The sequence below is a fragment of the Bombus flavifrons genome, chromosome 16 (genome assembly GCF_040668555.2).
Source record: "Bombus flavifrons isolate JBK064 chromosome 16, iyBomFlav1_principal, whole genome shotgun sequence".
Classification (NCBI taxonomy): Eukaryota; Metazoa; Arthropoda; class Insecta; order Hymenoptera; family Apidae; genus Bombus; species Bombus flavifrons.
The window spans coordinates 3,568,342-3,596,104 of NC_138457.1; the positions used below are offsets into that span (position 1 = coordinate 3,568,342).

At 37.4% G+C, this 27,763-nt stretch overlaps 2 protein-coding genes across 9 annotated transcripts in view; one reads left to right on the forward strand and one right to left on the reverse strand.

Moving 5' to 3' along the window:
- The window catches only part of LOC138187960 (midasin), a 133,727-nt gene that overhangs the window by 76,270 nt on the left and 29,694 nt on the right, over window positions 1-27,763 (reverse strand). The gene's annotated exons all lie outside the window — the stretch shown is intronic.
- Window positions 1-27,763, forward strand: part of LOC138187964 (histamine H2 receptor) — a 74,150-nt gene that overhangs the window by 32,842 nt on the left and 13,545 nt on the right. For 2 of the 8 annotated variants that reach the window (XM_069129272.1, XM_069129280.1), the window contains exons 1-4: window positions 19,722-20,238; window positions 20,314-20,965; window positions 21,488-21,740; window positions 27,496-27,750. In XM_069129272.1, coding sequence (XP_068985373.1) covers window positions 20,772-20,965; window positions 21,488-21,740; window positions 27,496-27,750 — 702 coding nt within the window. In that variant the 5' untranslated portion in view covers window positions 19,722-20,238; window positions 20,314-20,771. Of the gene's footprint in view, window positions 1-19,720; window positions 20,239-20,313; window positions 20,966-21,260; window positions 21,431-21,487; window positions 21,741-27,495; window positions 27,751-27,763 lie in introns of those variants that run through there. The other 6 variants (XM_069129274.1, XM_069129276.1, XM_069129275.1 and 3 more) reach the window with 6 other exon arrangements.

Here is a 27,763-nt window from a genome sequence, read left to right on the forward strand (position 1 = left end):
AGTCTCCTACGAAATTCCTTTTGCATTAGGATCTTGATTATGCGAGCTAATTATGACACATGCTGTTTGAATACTAATCGGATAACCTTGTTTCGCGTTAATTAAAATCGCAGCATAGTCTTTAAAGTGTCGAAAGTTCACTGGTGCAAAAATTCCACTGCAACTTTCCAAAGAAACTGCGAATAAAATATTGCGTTAACGCAACGCTGCTCTTCCACGGGCCGATCGTGAAGATCGACCAAACATTGAAGATTTACGTTCAGGCTAATAAAGTCTCGCATTGATGGAACGCTGTTAGTACTTTGCTGTTTGTAGTATTTTTGGATTTCCTATAGAAGAAAAAAACGGGAAATGTGAAATACATTGAAGTAATTTGCTTAGACAAGCAGATGTGAATAGGAAGATGGAAGTCTTGAGATTATGTCAGTAATGTTTGAAAAGGATTCAACAACGTAGGTAGGAGTTATGATACATTTGTTAGACACACGCATTGTAAGTGACTGACAAAAGTATTTGGAGGTAACATATTATTAAATTATTTAATATTAATATTTTGTTAGACTGATTTACAATGATTTTGTAAAACTACACTCAACAGAGTTCCATATTTCTATAATTTTATCTTTCAATACTTGCTTTCAGATTATCTGAAATTTATTTTACCTTCTTCCCATTTCAGCCCATACATTTTCAATCGGATTTATATCTGGACTTTGCTGTGGAGTAATTAACAAGTATGGTGTGTTATATGCAATCCATTCTTTCGCAATTCTAGCAGTATGCTTAGGATCATTATCTTGTTGGAGGTGGAAATCTTCCAATAATTCTAATTTACGGCCATTTTCTTTAAGCTTATTTTTTTAAATATTTAAATACTTATATTTATCAAGTATTCCATCATAAACATCAAATTTCTGGTGCCACTGGCAGCCATGCACCCACACACCATGACAGATCCACCTCCATGTTTCACTGTTTGATGTATATGTCGAATTTCCAATTCCGTATTTGGTTTTCTTCACACATTAGTTTATTTACAATAAATGGATTGTATTGATATTGATTAAACAGGGAACGATGGTTGCTTAACGTGAACTAAATACAACAACGTGCTACAATTAAGACAACCAGATAGTTAATTTGCCACTCTCGTCACCACGGATCAAACGCTCTCACGCAAACTACACTCTCTCGACAACACAGTTCACACTCCCTGACTTCTCAACTAATACTGACTGTTAATTCGTCTTTCTCCTTTTGTCCTTTGTCTTAGCCCCACCACGCAAGTGTTCCGCAACCGCTCGTGGCCAGAGTCACGTAGGCCTTTTCTACGAAACTACTCGATTGAAGAACACATTGATAGACCTGTCGGCACCTCGGCTTTCTCGCGACATTGTTTATGGTTTACCTAATATCTCTTAGGCCTTTTGTCCACGATACAATACAATAATCTTGACCATCCGAGTCAAAAATGTTAAACTTTGACTCGTCTAAAAAGATGACTTTGTTCCAAAAAGAATTATCTTTATTAATATAGGTTTTTGCAAAAGTCAATCTTTTTTTATGATTTACCACATTTAATATATGGCTTGTTTCGCGATACTGTGCCATGAAAATCATTGTTTCATAAGATTCGTCGACGCAATTCCAGGTGAACTTCTTTATGAAACATATCAGCTACCATACTTGCGAGTTGAGTAGCGGATGTAGTAGGTTTCTTTTTTAATTCGCCAATGATAACTTTTTCCTCTCTTCCAGTCAATTTCTTTGGTAGACCTGATCGAGCTTTGTTTCCAAGTGTTCCCTCATTCTTTCACTTTTTTATCATATAATGTATCGTGCACTTACTTCTGTTCACAATTCCGGCAATCTCGTTATATGATTTGCCATCCTCGTGTAATCGAAATATTATTTTTCTTTCACACTTTTTGCTATTCGTTTTAAATAATATTTGTGAACACTTTTACGTTACTGTTACTGAAACGATACCCTAACATCAAGCGAACGTACCAATATTTTCATGTAGCAACGATGTTTACATTCGGTGCAAAGGCATATGAAAAATTATCAACACTGTTACAGCATTCTTTTGTGAGACACTTAACATGAATGTTTCTAGTAAATGTATTATAACTCCTGTCTATATTATTAAATCGTTTTTAAATTTTACTCGTGTAATCTTGAGACGTTTCAGTCACTATAGATACCAAATTGTTTTAACAAATTAGTTTAGTATACCTCATTTTATTAATTGAAATTTGTAAGTGTAAGTGTTCGAATACTTTCGTGAGCCACTGTATGTATAGCGCAGATAGCAAGACAATTTCTTAAATCTGTTTTCGGAATTTTCTCGCGTTACTCGTTCCAAGATGCGAGCTTCGCACCTAAAAAAAGCCTGTTATTTGTCGTTTCGACGAATTTAGTGACGCGATACCTAAAAGTGACACGATGCTTGTTGGCTCGCGCGCTCCATTTCTATTCAGCCAAATTATCGATTTCATACTTTTCTCCTTTTCTATCGTCGTCCGTCTTGATGTTTTTATCTTTGCTTACTTTTTATCACTGAAGAGTCACGTCATATTTTACTTCGTACGAGAAATACAGTTTAGGAAGAATCTTACTTTCTGCAGATTCCTCCAAGCTTTCTATTTTCCTATTGCACTCTGCTGTTTCATTTTTCTATACTTTTCTCCTTTCTTTCTTTCTTTCTTTGTAGTTCACTCTTTCATCCAATGGATTAATCTTTATAGTCTTTCATGTAGATATCCTGCTTCATCTCTTGTATCTACCTCCTCGCCGCTCTGTTTCCTCTTATTAGTTTCTTCGCTGCTTTAATTAAATTTTATATCCTGCTTCCGCTTGTCTCGTTCCCATCTACCGCTCTATATTATTCGCGTTTCCTTCTCTACTCTTCTCTTCGACTTCTCAATCCAAACTGTTACTTTTCTTCCTTATTGTACAGAACATAGCGGTATTGTCAGAAATATCGTCTTTTCTTTGTTAGTTGGCAGATTCCCTACGATACAACCACCTACCACTGAAACTATTATTCTCTTTCAGTAAAAATTCACTCACCTAGCAGCTCTAACTTCAATTTAACTTTGTAATTATTATGCAAAATATTCGATGTTTAATATTAGGTTAACAACTAAGTGATTGCGGATTTTGTCAATACCACCCAATGACAAAATATTAAATTCCTATATTCACGTAATTATATAATGATACAAAATATAAAATGAAAATTATATAACTTAAAAAGATATATATATTAATTAAGATATATAAGATATAATTATATTAAAATATTGGGCTGCAAACTAAGTGATTGCGGATTTTGTCATTGGGTGGTATTGACAAATTCCGCAATCATTTAGTTTCCAATATTTTAATACAATTATATCTTATACAGGGTGGTTGGTAACTGGTGGTGCAAGCGGAAAGGGGGTGATTCTACTCGAAAAAAGAAGTCGAAAATATACAATATACATTTTTTTTTAATTTTTTTTTTTTAATTTTTTTTTTTTTTAATTTTTCCATCGAGACAACGATCTACAGTGAGATCCGTTATAACGAGACGCGATAAAGTGCACGCGTACCGAGCGAAAATTCAAAGTCGATTTTCTCGAAAACAAAGCCTCAAACGAAAAATTTTTATTCTATATTTCCGACTTCTTTTTTCGCGTAGAATCACCTCCTTTCCGCTTGTACCACCAGTTACCAACCACCCTGTATATCTTTGTAAGTTATATAATTTCCATTTTATATTTTGTATTATTATATAATTACGCGAATATACGAATTTAATATTGTTAATCGTATACACACGGCGTCAATATTAACAATAAATTACAAATATATGAATTTGTCATGACCACATAATTCACAAAAATGTGGCGCATCGTTATCAAACAAGGAAACCGAAATTTGTTGGACAAAGTTCAGAATTTTCACTTTGTAATTATTATCCAAAATATTCGACATTTAATATTGGCTTGGCAATTAAGTGATTGCGGATTTTGCCATTGGGTGCTATAGACAAATTCTGCAATTATTTAGTTTCCAATATTTTAATATAATTTTATCTTATATATCTTAATTAATATATATATATATATCTTTTTAAGTTATATAATTTTCATTTTATATTTTATATGATTATATAATTAATTGAATATAGAAATTTAATATTTTTAACCGCATATACATGGCGATAATATTAACAATAAATTACAAATATAGAAATTTATCGTGGCCACATAATTCACAAAAATATGGCGCACCGTTATCAAACGAAGAAACCGAAGTTTGTTGGACAAAGTTCAGAATTTTCACATCGTCTGACCTGAATAGTCAGCAAACATAAATCTAACTGTTTTTGGGCAACACAGAAATTAGTTTCTAACTACTGTGACAGCAACGACGGTTCTTCCTGGACAATCTTCAACGACGCAATGCAAAAAGCAGTATCGTATTACTGTTTATCGAGAGAATCTCGCGACTTACAACAGTTTGCATAGAAAAACAGCATACGGTGTTTTGGTCATTCAAATTCGGCCGAATCGCGGCGCAAAGTAAACACGACTGTTAAAAGTATCATTTTCCAACCTTCGGTTTTTCAGCTCTCCACACGGTTATGGATGACTATTTTTGCAAGAAATTTCCTGTTCTTTGTAGAATATAACACTTTAGAATAATCCTTGCTACTCTTATCGTTCTAATCTTTATCCTTTTTTTTTATTAGAGCAGCTGGACTTCTATTCTATATATATCGCAAAGATTATCAAAATGAAGATAAATATTGTTATTAGCTTGTTTACATCTAATATTGTTATCCAATACTTATATATTAAAATTTCCACTATACAGAATGTATTTGAAATAGATTTAGAAAACGTAGAGTTAGTTAGATAATTATTTGGAATAGAAATTTCGTAGGAAGATATGTCTGAAAACATTCCATTATCGGTACATGGGACGTTGTAACTAAATTTAAATACCAAAAAGTCATCAACTAAATTTAAACACTAAAAAGTCGTGTTTTGTATTTGGAACGACTTCATAGAATTTTGCCAAATTTTGTTACACTAGTTCTGAGACACCCTATATAAGGTTACGAGCTGTATTAGACCTGGCACTGGCACGGGATAGAGCAAAGGAATTTGGAAGAACGATCGAACCGTGCAGTGAGGAAGTTCGCGATAGCCTTGATCATCCAGAACACGTGCTATCCACTTTAGTTAATCAAAAAGTTTCGCAGCGATCGGTAAACGACGACTCATCAGCGTTACCGAGTGTACTCCTTTTTTAGTTACAAATACTCTAAACCATAACTAGACGTTCGATTATCTTTCTCATTAGCATAGTCATATTATCTTTGGAATTATCCGATCATTTTGTTTATTAAATCACTGTATGCCGCAAGAAATAAAAGTTATTAGATCGGTGCGTATGAAAGTTTCTTTAAAGGTTGAATTTGCCGCATCAATTATCAACTGTATTAAAGAACAAGAAATTTACCATAAATCGGTAAAAACACGAACCTTCATTATCGCGACATCAACGTATAACCGGAATATCCGTGTGATTTTCGTACGAACCGTTTCACATAGTTTCTTTCTTAATATCGTTAGAAGGCAACATAAACTTCCAATCAAGCTGATGGAAACTAAGTATAGCCGGTAATAATAATCACGTGGTTGGAACCTGTTAACAGGAATCTAACCTTCCAGTTAATAGTAAATCAGTCTTAGAACCAGTCAAGCCTTTAACAGTCGCTTAACTGGCAAGCACCTGGGCTTCAGTTGGATTAGAAGCTGATCAGGTTAGCGATATACACACAGCCAGATAATTATTAATTTCCCGTTGCCACCTGTGCCTCTGTTTATTCCCTCTATTCCTAAGATATTTGAATAAACTAACGAATATACGTATCAGAAGAGAATCAAAAACATTTAAACCATTCTAAATTCTGCAAACTTCAAGAAATAATTTTATAATTTTTGTCACACTCGATAAGAATAATTTGATATTAACGTTTCTTTCTCAATTATTCCTTTTTTCATACAAAATATAAATATCGAAATAGTATTTACACGCTTAATTTGTTACAATTACCTTACTTATGGCTATTAATTGGTGAGCATTATTTATTTAATTTAGTATTAATTAGAAATAATTAGACAATTAATATAGCTGCGTATACTTTTACAGGCCATGCGAAAGATCTATTTCTCTTAGGAAACTTTCTTTTTCTTTTTTTTTTCCGAATTTTTTACGGTGTGTTCTACTAATTAAAATTTTTTTTTTTATTATTTAATTTGTACTGTACAATTTGTCCAGCTGGATATTTGGTAATAACATGTGGATGGCAACCACCAGCGGCATACCATCTTCAAGTTTGGCTATTTTGCTAATTAGAGATGATTATACATTGTTAGTTATTTTTAAGACGCGTCTTGTATTTTGTAATTTGACGCAGTAGCAAAAGTAGACGTTCCATGGTGTTGCAATATTCACAGGCTTCAGGACTCTTCTAATACTAGCTACCATCGGTGACCTTCGGCGTAATTTTAACGAAGATGATTTCTTATTATTAAATTATTATTATTATTCAAAAAATACCCCGATACTCCAGTGTGGTATATTAAAGTAGAAACTTACGGGACATCCTATATATATTCCAAACAAACTTTGGGTAAACAGAACGGATAGAATCACAGAAGCATAAAGTTCGTGGAGAGTACGACGAAGTTGTAGCTAAGTCGTCACACCTCGGTTTCGAGAAACTACCTTTAGCGAACGCTACGAATATATCGCCATAGCTGTCCCTGGTTATTGCATCCTCTACGGAGATGTGATAATTAAATAATAAATTGTTTTATCGTTTAACCAACGAGTCTGATACGCAATGAGTCAGAAAACTTCTCGAGGATATGTCACAGTGGAATATAGAAAGCGCGTCGTATAAAACTTTCTGATATTTCATTAATTAATATCGTAATAAGATATCACGAATTTCTATTTAAACCGCATTTATATGAATTCGCATAAATATCCGCTACTTGTAATATCTTTCTACAAATTTCCCATTTATACCTATCGTGCAAAAAAAAAAAAAATCGTACACAAAAAGCAAACACGTCCTTCGCACATTGTTATATTTTCCGCGTTTTAACGCAGTTCATCGCAATACGTAAACGTTTTTAAAAGCTTTCGTACAGAAAAATATTACACTCTCTGCTGTTATCTCTCATAGAAAGAAGACTGAAAAGAAAACACCCCACTGACCTCTCTAAAGAAATAAAATAGTCAAACTCGAAGATGGTACCCTCTGGGGGTAGCCATTCACGTTATTTAGCAATTAATACTTTACCGACCGATAGCCGATTAATCGTTTTCTTTGTCGCCAACGCTTATCGACTGATAGCCTATTAATCGGCTTTTTGTCGCCGACAATCTTTCTCATTATTTGAGCAGTAATTTGTTATTTAGTACTAAGGTACCTTGCTCAGTTGCGTCAGTTGCGTTGCTTTGTAAGCTCCCACAGTTTTATACTAATTTGAAAAACGTACCGTTCGCGATGAACAAAAAGAATGGTATCGGAGAGTCTAAACCGAAACAAAGCCGGCGACAGGGAGAATCTGCGCCTGAAATGTCGGTCGGACTGGCGTATGTTGTTGAACCGCTAGCGGTCGGTAAAGTGTTAAATAGTTTAAAGACTATCGATGGAGAGATCAAAGGTGTAGTTACGAGCGCTAGAACGATTCCGATAGAAAATCGTTGGATATGTCGCGAAACAGAGATGCGGCGAATGATCGAGAAAGACGCCACTAACTCGAAACAAGCCGCAACAATTAGATGCTAAAGAATAACTGACATGGATAACTATAGTGGATAGGATAGAAACCGCCTTTTGAATAGCTGAACAATGAGATGTGGCGCGTGCAATAGGGACAAGCCAGTGGACGACAATCCGTGCGGCTTTTGTACAAATAAATGAAATATTCATGGTGAGATGCATGTGAAAGCCAACGTGTCGTACAGCGTGGCGCAAAAGAGAATTTATGATATGTTTTCTTAAAGCGAGCAAAACGTTTAATTCGGACAATGGTACAGCGGATTTGTTGTATAAATCGATTCTGGATTAACCAACGCTTCGTTAATAACTTGAAACCGTTTACATACATTGAAATTCCGATAATCGAAACTGATTATTAAAATAAGCTTACGCGCACGAGTCGTCGATAATAACGCTAATTTCATTGTAAACTGGCAAACTTTATTTAATAAAAACGCTAAAATATTTCATGATAACGAAAGATACCAAGTAATATAGATAAATGGATGAATAAATAAAACAATAGAACATATGCTAGAATATCTACAAAAAAAAAAAAAAAAAAAAAATAAAAGAGAAAGAGGTCAAAAGTTAACAGCACAGACAAAACGTGGAAATTAGGAAATTCGGGACAGACAGTAGGAAATATAATATCACAGAACAGATCCAGTAATCGAAAGCTCTTAACAAGGGGCTGCAGGGAAACCGAAAGAAGTGTCAGGTTGGCGATGAGTGAAAGCTAGAGAATAGGAGGATCGTGGAGTGGCTGGAGAAGCTGGAAGAGAAAAGAAAAGCCAGGCTATAAGCAGACCAAAGACAGCTTTAAAGGAAACGAAAGGGTGCGATAAGTAGGGTAATTAGTCAGCAGAGTAAGACAAAGCGTGAATGAGGAGGAGTAGCTTTGGAACTATAGGTTTTTGCAAACCATGTACAATTCTTGTCTGTCAGGATAAATAAACATATTCCATGCAACTAGATATCCCATTTTTCTTCTTTCCCAATTTATCTTCCCTTTTTACCTTTTTACAATCTGCCTTATAACTAACAAACCCCTTCTGATTCCCACATTCTCTTGCCACGTACTCGAAATTTCCTTATTTGTCCTCTATCGATTCGCACCTCACTTGTGCCAATAAAGACACACATCTAGCAACGTAACTAAATTAGTTAATAATAACAAAGTCGTTTGACTTATTTAGAACGACGAACAGGTAGATTGACAAATGTTTAGTAACCGCTTTAAGGGATATACCAGACGTTAATAAATACAGAAATATATTTATTTCGACGATGAAAAAGAAAAAGAGAGAAAGAGAGAAGAGGACAGAAACAAAGTAAAGCAGAAAAATAGGTGCAGGCTGATAGTAAATATGAACGTCCGATATCATTGGCGGAGGAACTAAATTTAGAGAAGCTGAAGCATCTGTTTGGATCTTTCTGGGCAAAAAGTACTGGCTGGAAGCTGGAACATGGCCAGAGATCGCGATCGTACAGTGGTACCGGTTTAAACCGATTTCTTGTCGCAGCCAATCCAATTTTCATTCGTTCGCCAGAAGTTAAACGTATGTACGCGTGTATTTTTAAGATCCGTTCTAAATGGATGAGAATCCAGTTTACTTTTTAATTAACAGGGTATCTTTGGGTTGTTGCTCCAATTACAAAGCGTTTCAAGTTTTAATTATTCTCATCGATCCTCTCTCCGAGGTTATTCCACTTTACATAAAGGAATACAGCGAATTTAAACCATTGACCGTTTGCTTTTCGCATGTTACATTTTAATGTGAAAATTATTCACATTTTAATATGAAGATTATTCGTTATTTAGATTTATGAGATATTAATATTTTAATATAAAATTAATATCTCATTGATACATTCGAAAAAGGATGGAGGAACGAAGAAAATTTTGAGAAACAAAATTTCACTACCGCAAAATATTATTTCTTTTCGCGATAGTATCACAAATCTTGCAGATTACATTCGCTATTTTCTCCACGAACGTGACTCCCTATCTGGCAAAACGGTTCTATCGAATCTAAATCGAAATCTGATGCACGCCCATGTAAACTACAAGAAAACAAGTGCGCGTATAAAAAATTCACCAAGTATATTTCGCGTTTTAAGTAAACCGACGCTTAACTCGTGCAATTTTACCAGCTATCGTTCGAAATGTTTTCCCTATACGAATATCAGCGACACATTCGGTAATAACACACGAAGATCATAAAATCAGTCAGATGCAACGAAGCATTTGCAACTACGCGTTCCCACGTTCCAAATGCAGAAACTTTTGCTCGTCGTTTATTTTACGAGCCCCCTATATCATTACCATCCAGTAAACTTTTCCACGTATCTGTCTATTCTATGCATTTGCTCCTGTCACTTGGCCACATCTGCATCGTCGCAACCTATTAATATTGATAAGACAGATCTACATTTTATCCATCTATGTGTATCCGATGTGTAGTTTCGAATTACCAGCCTCTGATAACAACGCATACATTTGCATGACATAAACTATACTAATAGCTGTCACATACCGATTAGTCCTTCATTATAGCTGGCATTCGTAATTTGCTTATGATCCAAGTGTTCCACCAACTATTCAAGTAATAGGAAACATACGAAATTATAGAAAGGACATTCAACGATAAAGGATACGTAATCAAGAGATATCGTTCGGTTAACACAAGGTTTATGTAGCGAAACGTTCGGTTAACACAAGGTTTATGTAGCGAAACGTTCGGACAATAGAACATCCGGATAAGTCTTCGAATATTTCGCTTCACTTCCAAATGATATGAAACTTATTTAACACGTTGAATGCTATGGGGGTCATCGGTGACCGGCACTCAATCTGGCCGTGATGCCACGGGGGTCACCGGTGACCGGCGCCCGACTTGGCTGTGGCGTCGTGACGGTCACCGGTGACCGACACCGACTTGGTTGTGGTGCCGTGGGAGTTATCGGTGACCGGCACTTAATCTGGCCGTGGTGCCGTGGGGGTCACCGGTGACCGGCACTTAATCTGGCCGTGACGGTCACCGGTGACCGACACCGACTTGGTTGTGGTGCCGTGGAAATCATCGGTGACCGGCACTTAATCTGGCCGTGGTGCCGTGGGGGTCACCGGTGACCTCAGTCAGATAAATTCATTAACGATGATTATACACCGTAGTATATCTCTTGTACCTAATATTTCAACGTTATACGTATCGCATAATAAAAAATTCATCGTGACGTCACGGTCAAACGTTGTAAAACTGACGTGGCATTGAACGTGTTAAAAATGAAAAAATCATACGAATCTTAATTTGACCTAATTAATCCGCGCACGAATACTGTGATATATAGAATAGCGTAGGAACGCTTTTCGCGCAGCCACTATGTATCGGTAGGAAAGTAAAATTCTTCACGAGGTTGCAATTTGATTCACTCGGAGATTGCGTGCTTGCGAATATTAATACGAGTAAGCTGTATAAATTTTTGACACGGCGGTGATTCAAAATTAGACGGTGACATTCGATGAATCGAAAAGAGGGCGTGGCGAAGCCGAGGGAAAGGTTCATTGTCTATTTCGGCAAAGGAACTGACGGAACTGGAGCTATTTAAAATTTTAAAGAGAGCAGCCCACTTTCGCCGGCCAAGTGCCATTTTAAACTTCCCACTTTACTTTCCACGGAATTCCTCTTCCTGGCCCGCCGCTTTCTTGCCCTTTTCCACGGCGAAAAAAACGCCCTATATAAACGAGGAATTTTCTTCCCCTCGCCAAGCGGAAATTTCTTCCTTTCTCGCGGTTACAACCAGCTCTCAAATAAGCTAAGTTCGTCAATGTTTTTCAAAGCGTTCAAAGAACCAGGAATTCTTTTGTTAAACGAGATATGCCATATATACAGTGGCTGCGCAAGCTATTGACACACCACTGCGTTTAATACGACATTTACATACTAATTAATTACGGTATATACATCTAATTACGGTAGAACTTGTCATTAGGAGAATATGTCAAGATTCGAAGCTTCGAAAATCACAAGATTCGAGAATTTTATTGCCAACCCAATAATAATTCTAAAATTCTCAGATTGCAAAATTCTGCAAACGCATTAATATGAAATGAAAGAGCGTAATTATCGTTAGCTGATAGACAAATAAACAATAAATCCACGATAGATAGTATTAATTATACAGTGTATTATGATGTACACGATGTTTAAAAACACGAATATAACGCAGCATTATATACACAGTGAACATTGACATGTAAATTCCAGTGAAATTCAATTTCAACTGCGAAACCGTGAATCGTGCATCAGAAATAAATTTTCAAAAATTAACACGCCCCTCCTCCATCCGCATATGATTTATCGTCATCCGTAATTTATTTCCCTTTCCCCTTCCCTGTTCATTGTTCATCGTTCTCTGTTCCCGCTGTCACATCGTCTTTTATTATTTATTTAACATTTGATTAGTTACAACACTGAAACTTCTCTGTTTTAACAGCGCGATAATTTTTTTCACCAAAACTAATAATTTTCGTAATTTAACAGAGCAATAGAAACGCAGGAATCATCGTGTAAAAATAGAAATCGAATTTCCCGTGAATAGAAATTATTAGATCCCACTTTTATCCTCTTCTTTTATTCATTTCTACGACAAGGTGGCTTTATAAAACGAGTGAAGGGCACTAGAAGGGCTTAAATTCATTCAGCATCGTTCTAAAATTATGGAAGCCATACGACAGTATCCATTCAATTATGCAGTTATCGAATAAAGCAGTCGATCTACGAGATTCACTCATCTCATCTGAAACGTACAAGGTGTCTAAAGATGAATGTAAAAATCTATTGAAACAAGATAACCTTGGAAAATCTAGTTTATCGAAAATCTAAACGTGATTTACACGATGATGTATAAAATTTCTTCAAACTTCTTCAAAGAAAACAGAGAGACTTATGTTCGGTTTACTGACGAGGAATTCTTCTGATTATTTAAATACGATATACGTGTTTTTTACACAATTAAAAAAATGTACTCTGTAAATTTACACAATTTGGGGACGACAAAATATGCTGTTGGAAAATACGTTGACCAGTTCCTCATTCATACCGCAACAAACATCAGAGCTTATGCTGCAACAAACAGCCTAATCTCTGTTTCTCCTTCCTCAATCATCGCGAACTTTGACCCTGTTTTCTCGTCATTCCTCCTTCACCGTGTCCTCATCCTCCTCACCAGGCTACAAGAACCACTTCTGCGTGGAGAATTGTCCAAGGATACCAATTTCGGTATCTCTGAATAAAACCTCTAATTTCGTTGTCAAATTCTCATTATCCGGAATGCAACGATGGGCTACTTAGATGTCAAAACAAACGAACCGAGGACGATGAGAAGGTAGCTCTTCAGATACCTAAGATTTTAATAAGACGTCATTCCATAAATTTCCCATCAAATGTGCCACGAACAATTGTACTCTAACACCTTAGGATTCATAGAACGATGGTGAGAATTTTAAGGATATAACACAGAATATGATAAAGCAGAAGTAACATGATACAAATGAGCCACTTGATGAGTTCATTTGAACATGCTCCTTGAATGTCAAAACAAACGAACGGAGGACGATGAGAAGGTAGCTCTTTAGACACCTAAGATTCTAATAAGACGTCATTCCATAAATTTCCCATCAAATGTGTCACGAACAATTGTACTTTAACACCTTAGGATTCATAGAACGATGGTGAGAATTTTAAGGATATAATACAGAATATGATAAAGCAGAAGTAACATGATACAAATGAGCCACTTGATGAGTTCATTTGAACATGCTCCTTGAATGTCAAAACAAACGAACGGAGGACGATGAGAAGGTAGCTCTTTAGACACCTAAGATTCTAATAAGACGTCATTCCATAAGGTTCCCACCAAATATGCCACGAACAATTGTACTTTAACACCTTGGGACTGAGCTGGATACGTCGTGATAGGTACTGCTGGTGTATCAGATTTTTGTCTTTATTTTGTCTTTGTTAGGAATTGTGTAAAGAACCGGACTGTGAGTGCTGGGATTCGAACCTGGTCTTGAACGTTCGTAACCAACTGCGCTAACCACAGTTCTACCTTTGTCCGGTCGAGGATAGAGTCTTTGTGCAGCAAACCATGGGACAGAACCCGTTGGAAAGTTTTGCTGTTGAGTGCCACTACAGGACTTACAGAACAATCGTGAGAATTTTAAGATTTTTTTTTATTTAATATTTCACATTCACAATTTGTCCAATTTGGACATTTGGTAGAATTTTTTAGCTGTTTGATTATCATGTGGGTGGCTACCCCCAGCGGGGTACCATCTTCGTGTTTGTTAGGCTATATCCTTTATGATTTTTAAGAATATAATACGGAATATGATAAAACCGAAGGAATATGATACAAATGTGGCACTTGATGAGTTCATGGTCATTTGAACAGGCTGCTTCAATACGAGGAAAATGATCTTGTTAGAATTTAATCTTGGAATTAAGATTAATGAACTGTGGAAGACACAATGTTTGTGTTGAAACAATACTATATGATTTTTATTAAACAAAAATTACAGTAAATATAAGTAAACGTTATGAATGTTGACAGTTGGCTAGTTATTCTCAGACTCACTAAGTGATCCGTGGCCCTTAAAAAGATTTTGAACTCCCACTCTTCATGCAGTAACGAGTGTGACCTGTGTAGATGCTTTGTGGCGGCACGTGTCACGGAACCTTCCAGCAGCTTCGCGATACAAAGCGCTATGCCGTCAAAGCGCGACACCGACGTGCCGAATGTTCCATCCATATCCTTATGCTTCTTCCGCCGAATTCTCGGAAGAGCATGCACGCGCTAGCAGCCGCGGTACATCTAATGAACGCACGCTAGTGGAGATAGCGCTGGGCAACGAAGGGAAGAATCCGTTCGATCGATCACCTTATCTGCATGCGATTGATATCGTTGTATTCCAACAGATCTAATGTTCGAAAACGATCTATGATTCTATTATTATGCGAAAAGTTAATGATATGAAAATTTAATCCCATGAAAATTTAATATTGCGAAAATGAAAGGTGGGAGCTGGTGAAGAGGCGCTTTCATTGCACGCAGCAGCGTGTGTACGGATACTTTCCCTATGTAGCTGGTGTAAGGATTTGTTTGTCGTAGAATCGATGGAAGGCAGGCGATGTAAGAGCTCTAGAGACAAGAGGAGGAAAATCCTGGTATACGGGAATTTTCATGGCTAGCTGTAAAAGCTAGTTGAGACTGTGCATCGGAAAATAGACTCGTAAAAGAGATATCGAAGGTGGAAGACCCGTGTGTGCTGCTGCGTTGCATTTTTCTTTTATGCATGAAAGACGAAAACTCGCAGATGGCACAAGTTTCGAGAAATTCGCGATGCAAGCTGCAAGCTGCGACTCAAGATGATCGGCAATGGGACAACTACGAATTTCTATTTCTGTTTCGACTATTTGCCATGGTAGTCACGCTCCATGTTTTATCCTAACAATTCATTGATTCCTACAAATTACTAAATAAGATAATTCCCATCGACAAAGTAGTTGGTCAATCCATAAACGTAATACAAATAATGTAATATATGAAATAAAGAGGAAATTTTTAATAAATAACGTAATTCGTCCTCACCCATAAATAATGTGAAATAACAAATAAAAGAAGAGAAAACCTTTTTGTAATAAATATTTATTACTTGTAATTTGTAATAAATAACTAATTCATCCTCACCCATAAATAATGTGAAATAACAAATAAAAGAAGAGAAAACCTTTTCGTAATAAATACTTATTATTTGTAATTTGTAATAAATAACTAATTCATCCTCACCCATAAATAAAGTAAAATAACAAATAAAAGAAGAGAAAATCTTTTCGTAATAAATACTTATTATTTATAATTTGTAATAAATAACTAATTCATTCTCACCCATAAGTAATGTAAAATACCAAATAAAAGAAGAGTAATACTTTTCGTAATAAATGTTTATTATTTGTAATTTGTAATAAATAACATAAATCATCCTCACCCATAAATAATGTGAAATACCAAATAAAAGAAGAGAAAACCTTTTCGTAATAAATACTTATTATTTATAATTTGTAATAAATAACTAATTCATCCTCACCCATAAATAATATAAAATACCAAATAAAAGAAGAGAAATACTTTTCGTAATAAATGTTTATTATTTGTAATTTGTAATAAATAACATAAATCATCCTCACCCATAAATAATGTGAAATACCAAATAAAAGAAGAGAAAACCTTTTCGTAATAAATACTTATTATTTGTAATTTGTAATAAATAACATAAATCATCCTCACCCATAAATAATGTGAAATACCAAATAAAAGAAGAGAAAACCTTCCGATAAACGTACAACGTTTTACACAATTCGTTAACTATTTGGCACCATCTAGACGTTTTGGTACGTTCAATCGAAACATGGAACACGTACAATATACACGTAGAATATAGAAAAAGAGAACGAGCGAATAAACGAATGAAAGAAATAAATCAAAGGAAGGCGCGAACGAACAGGCGAATAAATAAAAATTGCTATCTGGCAGCGAACATTGATCGCAGCTGCACGCGAATATACTCGCGTTAATCGAAGCATTCCGGCTACCTATCGGAGAAGTAATAATCTCACGAATATTCGTCGAACATCACACAGAGATTTTATCTCCGCCTTATCACTGAACCGCGTTCGGTAGCAAAATGTTGAGGTCGACTGATAGACGAACGAGTGGACCAATTAATAGAAATATATACTGAATAGAAAAATATACTGAAATAAGTATAGGTATAGCGTATGCTGATCCAAATCCTCACTCTTACAGTGTTACAGTACGATAGGAAGAAGAAGAAGATATGATAGGAAACATGTTCATATATTTATAAAACAAAGGACATTATCAAAAAGTTAACCTTGGCGTGTAGCTCTATCTGAAAGCTAAAACAAACAGCAATAGAAATCTACTTACAGCTCTTTTGTTTCTAAATCTTCTAAACCTAAAAGAAAATTGATATTCAAGACCACGATAATATACACCTCTCCTTATTTTGAATCTTTTCACTAAATTTTATTCTCTTCGTAACAGCTGTCTCCAGGTCAATTACAAAAGAAAAGGTGCAAAGTTTTTCCTGAAGTAATCACTTCAACGTTAAATATCGTTTCACAACGAGAAGGTGAATCGTCGATTTATTGAAACTACCATCGATAAGTAGTCATAGTCATAGTAGTAGTCATAGTAGTAGCATGGTGGTTTATTTTCAGCCATAAAAGCAACTCGATTCGCAATTATTTCCCTTCACTGTCTAATGTCTGTCCAATAATTAGCAAACAAGGGATGAAAAATAATTGTCCGCAATTTGTTCTCCACTACAGAGCTCACAGAGATGAATCACGCGAAAGATGAACGAGATACAAATACGAAGCTCTTTGTACTGAGAAAATTCTTTCACTTCAAACGAGAAGCCGCGAGGATGGAAGCACGAGCAGCATCGATGTAACGATCAGAAGGGCGCAAGAAATTTAATCAAAGTAACCGAGACACGCCTTGGCGAGAAATAGAAACCTTAAGAAAGTTTCGTTCGCGGGCAAACTTCTTTTCCAAGTCGTTAACGCAGCCGCTGATTTCCATTGAGAAGGTGCACACCTTGTTGAAAGCTTAAACACCTTTGCATACATTGAACAGTAATTTATGGCGCGGTACAGAAAGCACGCAGCAGTTGGAAATAAACGATATTCTTTCTTATTTCGTCTTATTTCATCAAAGTAAGCTTTTTCACTGGAAATATTTTTTTCCATAATAAATACGGTTTACGAGATGACTGCGTGTACCACATGGAATGGGTCCGTTACGAGGGAAAATTATAGAAAGAATCTTCTTCGTAGAAATGCTTCCTCAGGTTGAACATTCATTCGACGACGTGAAAAGCCGAATCTCGAGCAATTTGCCGGATTTTGCGCATGACTCGGAAATTCTGCAGGTGCTCGGGCCAAGGACGATGCACGTGTCCTTAATTTGCTAGAACCGCAATCCTAAATTATGGTTGGACAGGCTCCCTTGGGTTTATGCCTTTGCTACGGCCATTTATGTCATTGCCATGGTCGCGTTACAACGAAAGTGATCTCCGGATCTCTCAACTTGCTAATTAGGCTTTCGGCTTTTCGTCGACTTTAGTTCGAGAAAATTGCAAGATGGAACTATACGCGTATACTGGCGTTTATCCGATCTACAGGAATTCTCTCTACAGAATTTTTGAAATCGCGAGACCGTGAAACTTAGAAAATTTAGAAACTTGAGAGAACAGAGATTTGAATATTTGAGATTTTCGAGATCGTGGAATTTCTGAGATTTCAGAGTTTTACGATCGCAGATCCTGAGAAACCGAGAATCTTTCGACTTTTTGCAACAAGGGAATTCTACAATCTTGGAATCTTTCCCAAACTTATTATTATTATATTATTATATTTCATTCGTTCTACTTCCAAACGTTTGTCTTATTTTTCAGAAAGTATTGACTTTCCTAGGAAAGTTAGTCTTCGAACGAGACATGCGGTTCTATCGTAACAGCGAACCACGTTTCAGCAAGAATTTCCTGCTACAGAGCACGGTACAACGAAGTTTAAAGCCTGAACCGTTGAATATGTAACACTAAGCGCGACTGCCGTGCAACTTGACGTGTTCCCGTCTTCGAATAGACCGGATGTCGACTACAGCTTCCGTGAGGAATTTCTGAAAAAGCGATTGCTACGTGAAGATAGGATGAATAATTGACTTAATCCTTCGATGATATCGCTGACCGAATAGAGCAACGACGCGAAATTTGAAAATACCACAAAATCTTCCACTGTAAAAGATTTAACACGTTGGTCGTAATAGCCCAGCGTAAGTCGGCTAAGTTTCCCGCGGGACCCAAATCTGACCGTCGGTACGCTTTTCGGCTAACGTATTCCGAGGGATCACATGGCAGATATCCCAGATCTTTCATTTAGTCGAGAAGCATACTTCTTGTGAGACGCACATCAGTGATTTTTTCATCCTCAAAATGTTCAGTAGACAGCGTGAAAATAAATAAAAAAAAATAGAATAATGGAAAAACTAGTATCGACAGAAGTGACAAGATGGTCCCATATGCCACTACGATACGGAAAAGCATCAAGTGGTATCCGAAATTAGCACTACATTTGCTCTTAGGAACAAGTATAATAAATGCTCATATTGTGCACCAAACAGCCACAAACAAAAAAAATACAGACAAGAAAATTTCGGGAAATTCTCGTTTCCGAATGGTGCGATGTGTCCTCAGAAAATACTGTGCCTGACAACCATCAGGAGAAAACGAAGAAGGTGTCCCACCATTTGGAGCGAGGAGTAAGTGTTGTCCCTGATGATTGTAGCTGCTGGCTGAAGATGTCGCTACTAAGGTACTGCTATTTTTCTTCTAATTTACATGCGTAAAAATAAGACTACGGGCGCCGGGATTCGAACCCGGGCCCCGTACGTTCGTAACCTATGGCGTTAACCACTGCACTACCGTCGTCCGGTAGGAGTTAGTGTCGAGTGGCGGTATTTGTAGTCGAGTGCCGCCACAGAAGATTCGCAAGAATCAGCAGAATAAGCCTATAAGAAGGATGTGTACCCTGTGTTACGAGAAAATTGTCGCGCGCCAAGAAGCGAGACGAAACGTAAAAAAGATTAAAACATATTGTTGGAAATGTCGAAAATCACGTCAAATGTGTTTGCAATGTTTTAACGAATACCATGCGACAATATAATGTAATATTTTATCCAGAATATAAATTAATAAGAAGTATGGTATAATGTGTTTTTAATATTTTTATGTTGTATATCCTATATACAGGGTGGTTGGTAACCGGTGGTACAAGCGGAAAGGGGGTGATTCTACGCGAAAAAAGAAGTCGAAAATGTAGAATAAATTTTTTTTTTTTTAATTTTTCCATCGAGACAACGATCGACAGTGAGATCCGTTATAACGTACCGCACGCGTACCGAGCGAAAATTCAAAGTCGATTTTCTCGAAAACAGAGCCTCAAGCGAAAAATTTTTATTCTATATTTTCGACTTCTTTTTTCGCATAGAATCATTCCCTTTCCGCTTGTACCACCAGTTACCAACCACCCTGTATAATATGCTATATTTAATTAACTCGAACAAGAAGAGTGTCAGCCATATTTGGGTTACGGGTGCCCCATAGAAGCAGACCCGTCACATACATATGGGTGACGTGGTGACCAACGTGTTAACGAAACTTTTACGGTGTCGTGGAAACACGTGCGAAGAAAGCGATACGTCTGGTTAGACGCGGCATTAAAAGTGATGTTGGCTGAGCAAGTGTACGTCGTAATAAATAATTCATAATGATTTATACGAGTAAATCCATTGCTATTGTATGATATAAATATTTATAGGAGAAGGAGAACATGTCGCTGCGATGGAATTCAAATACTGTAAATTATTACAACGCAGAGATTGGCCAAATGCGCACGCTGTATCTGCTCTCTAATTATTCTGTTTACGCTTCTCGATGATTGCACAGCCGCAACCACATCACACGTCAGCTTACGTTCGCATCGCTATCATCCATGGGAAGCAAATTTAATTACTTTCAATCGTATTAATCATGCGCAAATAAACTAATTCCTGATCACGTAGATATTAGTAGTACGTGGAATTTTCATTGGCCGCGTGAATTTTTTTATGGAAAATGTTGAACATCGCAAGAGGATGACGATCTGTCGCGACGTTCTCCTAACAATTTGCAATAATTTTGTCAAATTTACAGTTTTCTCCAGCTTCTAAAAAAAAAAAAACAAATCTCAACGATTGCTAGTTCTGCTTACTGAAAATTCGTGAAACAGGTTAACTGATGGCGATGATCGGGGCCAATCTAAGATTCGGCATCGGCGCGTCGGGAAACGGGTCGTCGAACGCGACCAAGGTGTTCCAGTGTCATCCAGGTGGTGCAACCGAGGCCACTCTCATCTTCAGCCTCGGCGCCCTCGGCATGGGCGCCAACTTCCTGCTGATGGCGCTGATCCTGGCCAAACGCCAGTTGCGCAGGTAATTACGATAACACCAACAGCAAACTTTCGAAAAACTCGATGAAAATATGTTTACTCGCGCAACAAAACAGACGTTTTACGAGGAAAAAACGCGCGGTCGAGCAACGTGCGAGGTTCAGCTCCGACATGAAATTGCCACATGTTGAGTGGAGAAAAACCTCCTCTCTTTTGTAATTAAACAATGTTTTCAAAGAAGAAAAAAAGCGCGCCTGATATACCGTGGTTGCTAACATTAATATTTGGATGACGTTATCTGTGTAATTTGTTGCTTCGCGTAAGAGAAGATGATTTGTGCTGTTTATTCTACGAGAATGTGCAGCATTCGTCGTAGCTTGAAAATACACCAGCAATTGCTTCCTGCGAGAGTTTATCATCTCGACAAATTAATATTTCGACGCTGATATTCGCTGCCACTTGTGCAAATGTAGGGACAGCGACAGGCTGAATATCGATGTTAATAAACGTACGTCTAGTCGATGTGGGAAAAACAGAGGAGACGAAAATGTTTCATGCGTTTCAGATGGTCACAGGGGTTGCTGTTCCACCAAGCGATGGTGGATTGCGCTCGAGCTGCGATTTTATTGCCCCTCGGATCGAGCATACTCAACTGTCAGCCGATGACCAAGTGTTCCCTGGTGGAGACAGCGTTTCTGCTGCTGGTGACAGTCTCGACGGTGAACATGTTGACGACAGTGCTGAACGACAGTCCGATTTTCCCGGAAACCGACGAGGAGGCAGACCTAGCGGCTCCTTTGCTCATGGATTCGCCTCAGGCAAGTGTTCTTCGACCCTTTTACCCACACGTTTAACTATACATCGTCTAAATTATTATGCATAGGATAGTGTTTGCTTTGAATAATAACGTCACAGTTTACTCGTCTGCCATCTTCCATCTTCCACACTCTGCATTCACAAATCTACATTCGAACGTAATCGTACGTAAAGTTGTACAATTTGGACGATACAAATTGCCAGTTGCGGAAGATTCGAAGAATTCGAAGCTCCTAAATCCTGCTGAATCATAATTAGCACTTTAGCGCTAAGGACGTAACGAAATTCTGGAAAACGTTAATTTCACTTTCAAACTTTCCCCTCATTAGTTGCTTAACACTTTACCGACCGATAGCCGATTAATCGGTTTTTTGTCTCCGATGCTTACCGACGGATAGCTTATTAATCGGCTTTCTGTCGCCGACGCTTACCGACCGATAGCCTATTAATCGGCTTTTTGTCGCCGACAATCTTTCTCATTATTCGAGCAGTAATTCGTTATTTTGTACTAAGCTACCTTGCTCAGTTGCGTCAGTTGCGTTGCTTTGCAAGCTCCCACAGTTTTATACCAATTTGAAAAACTTACGTGCGTATGCTGTTGAAACGCTAGCGGTCGGTAAAGTGTTAGGGAAAGAGCGTACAGTAACAGAGGATGATACAGAAAAATCGGGGAAAACGACAGCAAGGGGAACAGGTGTCTTGTAATTACGAAGCAATTTGTTGAACGATAAAAGAGGTTCGATGGTAGGAAATTGCCAGCGGAAATTCCGATGCAAAGGCACGCGCTCTCGTAATGAAGAAACTTCTGCTGGACAAGTATATTCTAGCGAGGGAAGATTTACAATAGAACGATCATCCGTGGTAATCGGATGACGCGCCGCGCACCCACGCTCCATCGATCGTATCATTCAAACAATCGTAGCGTAGCCGAATCTGTGAATTATTCTACTTGAACGTACGTATCGGTTATTTGTGAATTCAACGTTTCATTACGAAGCAGTCGAATTACTTAGATATAAGAAATACATATGTTCGTTATTAAAAATTAAAAAATTAATTCCAAAAAAAAAGTAAACTACTACGAAAAAGAAATTATCATTTAACGATAAAACAATCGATTGCAAACGAACAAGGGAACATCTCCAACTCGGAAATTCCAAGAATTACAAGTCTTATTACGCGATATCTTTTGGGGTTGTTCAAATTCACCCCAAGGGTGAACACTTGGGTGGACAACTCGCTATAGCGTCGATAAATTTTTTCATCAAAAGTAGCTTTTGCTTGAAAACCTTTTTTCTGTCTCTTAGAGTCGAGGAATTTTAACGGAAAATCGGAAAATAGCTGGATTTTCAGAGATCAATGCCTGTATATCGTCTACAATTTCTATAGTTCTATCATTCTCAAAGTTGTATAATTTTTGAAATTTGGCCATCTTTCCTTGAAAATGTATATTTAATAAAAGAAGGTAAATTGATATTGATAAAATATGTTAATAATATCGCTGACAACGTGGCTGATTTCCTAATGACCGAAGCGCAACGCGACATACGTTGAGTCATCATCCTTTAAACTAGTTTAGGAGTTGTGCAAACTTGGAAACCGTGTAATCTCTGTTCTACGTTATCTTCACAGGAGACGCTACTAATACGAGTATTTAAACGAGTTTACAAATCTCCACCAATAATTGGAACGAAGCATGAAATTTAGATTAATATCTGGGTAGTTGAACGAAACTTACAACCTCTCCCATCCTTTGTATTTGCACAAATTCGCATAAATTGCTGATTTCATTCGATGGATAATATTTCGTGCATCACTAGAAACGTTACAAAAGACTAAGAATACTAAAAATTTCTAAAGATTAGAAATTAAGAATACAAATTATTACTAAAGAATAAATAAAAAAAAGTACAAAAGGCTTGAAATTTCCAAATTTCAAGTTTCCAAAGTCGCTGTTACGCCCCGAGGCTTACTATAGGCCGTGCTTCTAACCGTCTCCCTTGGTACTACAGTGTCGCAGACAGATCGTCTTACATGGCCGGCGAGATATACACAATGTAGCGATAAGTGCATAGTTGTCGTCAAGCAGCGAGTTCTAAAAAACATCGATTCGCCTTCGGTCCGTTATTTTATCTACGCAAAAAATGTGGCGTACGTGATCATAGGCTCGAACGGTTGCGAGACCCGAGCGTGGTGGGGGTCGTCTTCGAGAGAAGGCAAAGGAAAAAGTCGAAGGGCAGTCAGTATCATACGAGGATTCAAACAGAATGCACCGAGAGGTTCAGAGAAATAAAATTAAGATCGCTTAGTCAAACGAATACGTCGAGAAATGTCATAAAGTCGAGTGGAATTATAATAATAAATTAGTTATATCATCGTTAAATCATTTGTAACGTGTTAACTATAATTTTAAATATTGTTAAAAATAGTAGCTTGTATTAACCCTGTTAATTAATCATTTGAACTACCTCTGTTATCCTAGTAAAAATAGGGGACCGACTGGTTCGCGGCGTGGGCTATCAGAATCGTAGCGAGAATTTACGCCTCTCGCTGACGCGTTTCCTCGCGAACGATCGTAACATTCGCAGATCTCTCAATATCCAAATTGTCGAGTCGTTAAATTCCTAAATGCGCACCTAAACTGCCGAACAACGTCTAACTAGGATTATTCCAATAGAATAAATAAAAATTCCAAACATCTAAACGATCAAATATAGTGAAGTTGGCGAATCTCCAGATTGCGAAACTCCTGGATTCGTAAACACTTGAACAAGTTGCGGAATACCCTTGAGATACAACAGAATCCTTACACGTGTCTCGACGCGTTTTCACCTGAAACCATTCGATAAAGCGAAGCACGAGGTTCAAAGAGCTTTTTTTCCTACGGCCCACAAAATCGAATTCCGCGGATCTTTGGAAGAATTACGCGTTTTCCCATGTGCATTTTCACAGTCGTGTCTGGTTTAACTCGATCACAGCCTTAAGTGACGACCGGCTGCCTTTGAGGCGGCTTCAAGTTTCTGATCGATTTTAACGAGCACATATAGCAAGTAGGGAAGAGTGTAGAACGGGGTTTTCACCATCGAACTTGAAAGCACTGTGACAAAGTGGCACTGGAAAAATTATTTATAGATTTCTGAGTGGATTCTGTCGCGTTTAACGATTAAAAACCCTGCGAATTTATTTGCTAGAGCGTGAAATGAAAAAATCCAGTCAATCTCGGTCGCTGTATTTCTTCTCTCGGAAACAATTGCCAATTTGATTGTGCATATCGAAAAATATTGCTCTTTTAGTTGCGTTTTGTTTTATCGCTACCGCACTTGTGTACAGCGTTAGTCGCAGATATACAGACGATTTTCACACTTTCACGCTTGCTTTTTCTAGCTTTTATACAGGGTGTCTCACGTAATGGGGGCAAGCTTAGCTCCAAGACGAAAAAAAATAGAAGTGTTCTTCCTATAAAATAATTAATTTAATTTCATGCTATAAGAGAGCAGGATATGTATTACAAAAATATACAGGGTGTCTCAACTGAATATCTGGCTTACGTATCGTCGCATGAAAAAGTTTCTCAAGACAAAGTTACGTCGTTTCAAACGACACGTGTGTGTCTAGCAGTGGAAAGAATCTTTTCTCCATTTCGTGTTCTCTACAAGTATCTCGGTATTTTTCTTAAATACAACTTTATATATTTTTTATACCAATCGATGTGATTTTTTATCCTCTGTACAAAGGTATTTATGCCGTCCATTTCTTGTCTTTCATATGCCAAGTTTTGCAAAATGAAGATCAAAACATCTTAGAAACTAAACATTTTGATACTTTTGTATAAAAAATTCTTTCCATCGTGACACGTGCCCTTCGAAGTAGTCGTCCCGAGAAGCTTTTCCGTACAATCGTCGACAAGGCAAATACTTAGGTGGTCCCACTTGATCGAGTCACCCTGTATACTTTGCAAAGAACAACGACGATCGCACCTGAAGCGTCGGCAGAAATTAAAAAATTAACAATTTAGAATAAGCTTAACACTTTTTCTATATACATAGGACCTGCTCTTGGCATTAAAGTCGATTATGCAAAGTTCGTAATTAAGAAACGAGGTCGAAACGATAACGATAACGAGCGATCGGAATCAATGGCTACGGGATATTGGAATAATTAAAAGTTTGATTAATAGGAGGGATCGTCGGGTCGAATCGGGTTAATCGAGGCGTCGCACGTCGGCAAAAGGTCGCCTCGAATAAACGAGACACGTGGCGATTAATCCCGACACGGCAGCATTCCGTTGCGGACAGTTTACACCACACTTGTCCGCTAGTTAATTCGTTCTAACAATACGTGTCACGGTTCTATTATATTCTCGGGAACCTTCGTCTTTCTGTCTGTACGAGCCTCTTCCTATTTGCGCTTCCATTCGTTAAATAAGAATCGTTCGATCATGCACAATCTCGTTCGATAGCCTCGGGATATCATCGCTTTACAATATATTGGGTCGCCCGGAAAGTTCGTTCCGATCTGCATTTCCATTCGATATACATTTACCGAATTATATAGGTGCCATTTTTGCTCCATTTTTCACGAAACTTGAATATTCCATCCTTCCGTAATCTCTCAGCTTCTTCGGCCAAGAACTTTTCAATATGATTTTTTATGTCGGCTAAAGTGTTAAAAATCGGAATGAACTTTCCGAGCAACGTTTGACAAGAATAATATGTTATTAAAAATCGACAAGAATATTTCAAGATGCTTTTAGTAACGTTTTTTAGTGCGCTACACTTGAAAACAACTTCCCCGATGGAGAGGTACCAAGCAAAATTTATTATTTTATTAAATTCCTCAAAAATCGGAATGAACTTTCAGAGCAGCGTTTGACAAGAATAATATTTTATTAAAAATCGACAAGAATATTTCAAGATGCTTTTAGTAATGTTTTTTTAGTGCCATACGTTTGAAAACAACTGTCCTAATAGAGAGGTACAAAGCAAAATCTGTTGTTTTATTAAATTCTTCAAAAATCGAAACGAATTTTCCGAGCGACCCAATAGATGCTATTTTAGTTGACCCATCATTCATGGAAACAAAAAATGTCATGAAAGAAGCGCTGCGTGTCATTTTAACAATAGATGCAGCGAGCACGGTTTTATTTAATCGAACCACGCCTCGTAGAAGTCACATACGACGAACGCAGATTATTTTCAACTTTCTAGTCGCGTTTATGAATAAAATCTAGTCTCTAAACCATTTGAATTTATATTTCTATTCTCTAATTTTCAGCTAATTTTCAAATAAAATAACTTTTCAATCAAATTCATTTAACTCATAATTATTGTCGTTACGCAACGCTCTTGAACGTCTCTTGGCTACTTTAATGAACTATCTGGAACGTGCTACAGAATTTAATAACGCGTTTTTAATATAGCAATATTAGCTTCTAACATAAAACGTGAAATTTAATAAGACAAAGTGTGTTAGATTGTTCTGCGCGCAGAATTGTTCTGGAATTCCACTCGAAACCTATGCATACAGAGAGGAAAATTTGAAATAAACCAAGTCGATTTTACGTTCATTTTCCTTTCATATCCTAACAATTCTCTTCCCATTGATTTCTTTCTTTGTCATCCAACACGAATGTAGCTACAAAGTTCGAAGAAAACCGGCGACAAGTAGAAGCGTGTGAAAAATCACACGCCACTATTCACAGCTTCTAATAGACGTATCGAGTAGCATAAAGCCTCGTAAAGACGCGCTCTGTTTCAGTGCGTGTTATTCGGCACGTTCATGATATGGTTCGCGAGCATCACCATCAACCTGGGCCCGACATTTTTAAGCGGTGCGCTAGCCGCGAACACGGAATCGGGCCACAATGCACCGAGCTGCCCTCTGGTACATGGTCCATTCCGCCATTACATCCTAAACGTCCTCTGGATCGCCATCAATTTGATTTGCGTCGCTCTCACCCTCATCCATCTTCGAAAACTGCACAAAGACCTGACCAAGGCGAACGTTGAAGCGGTACGTATCACTT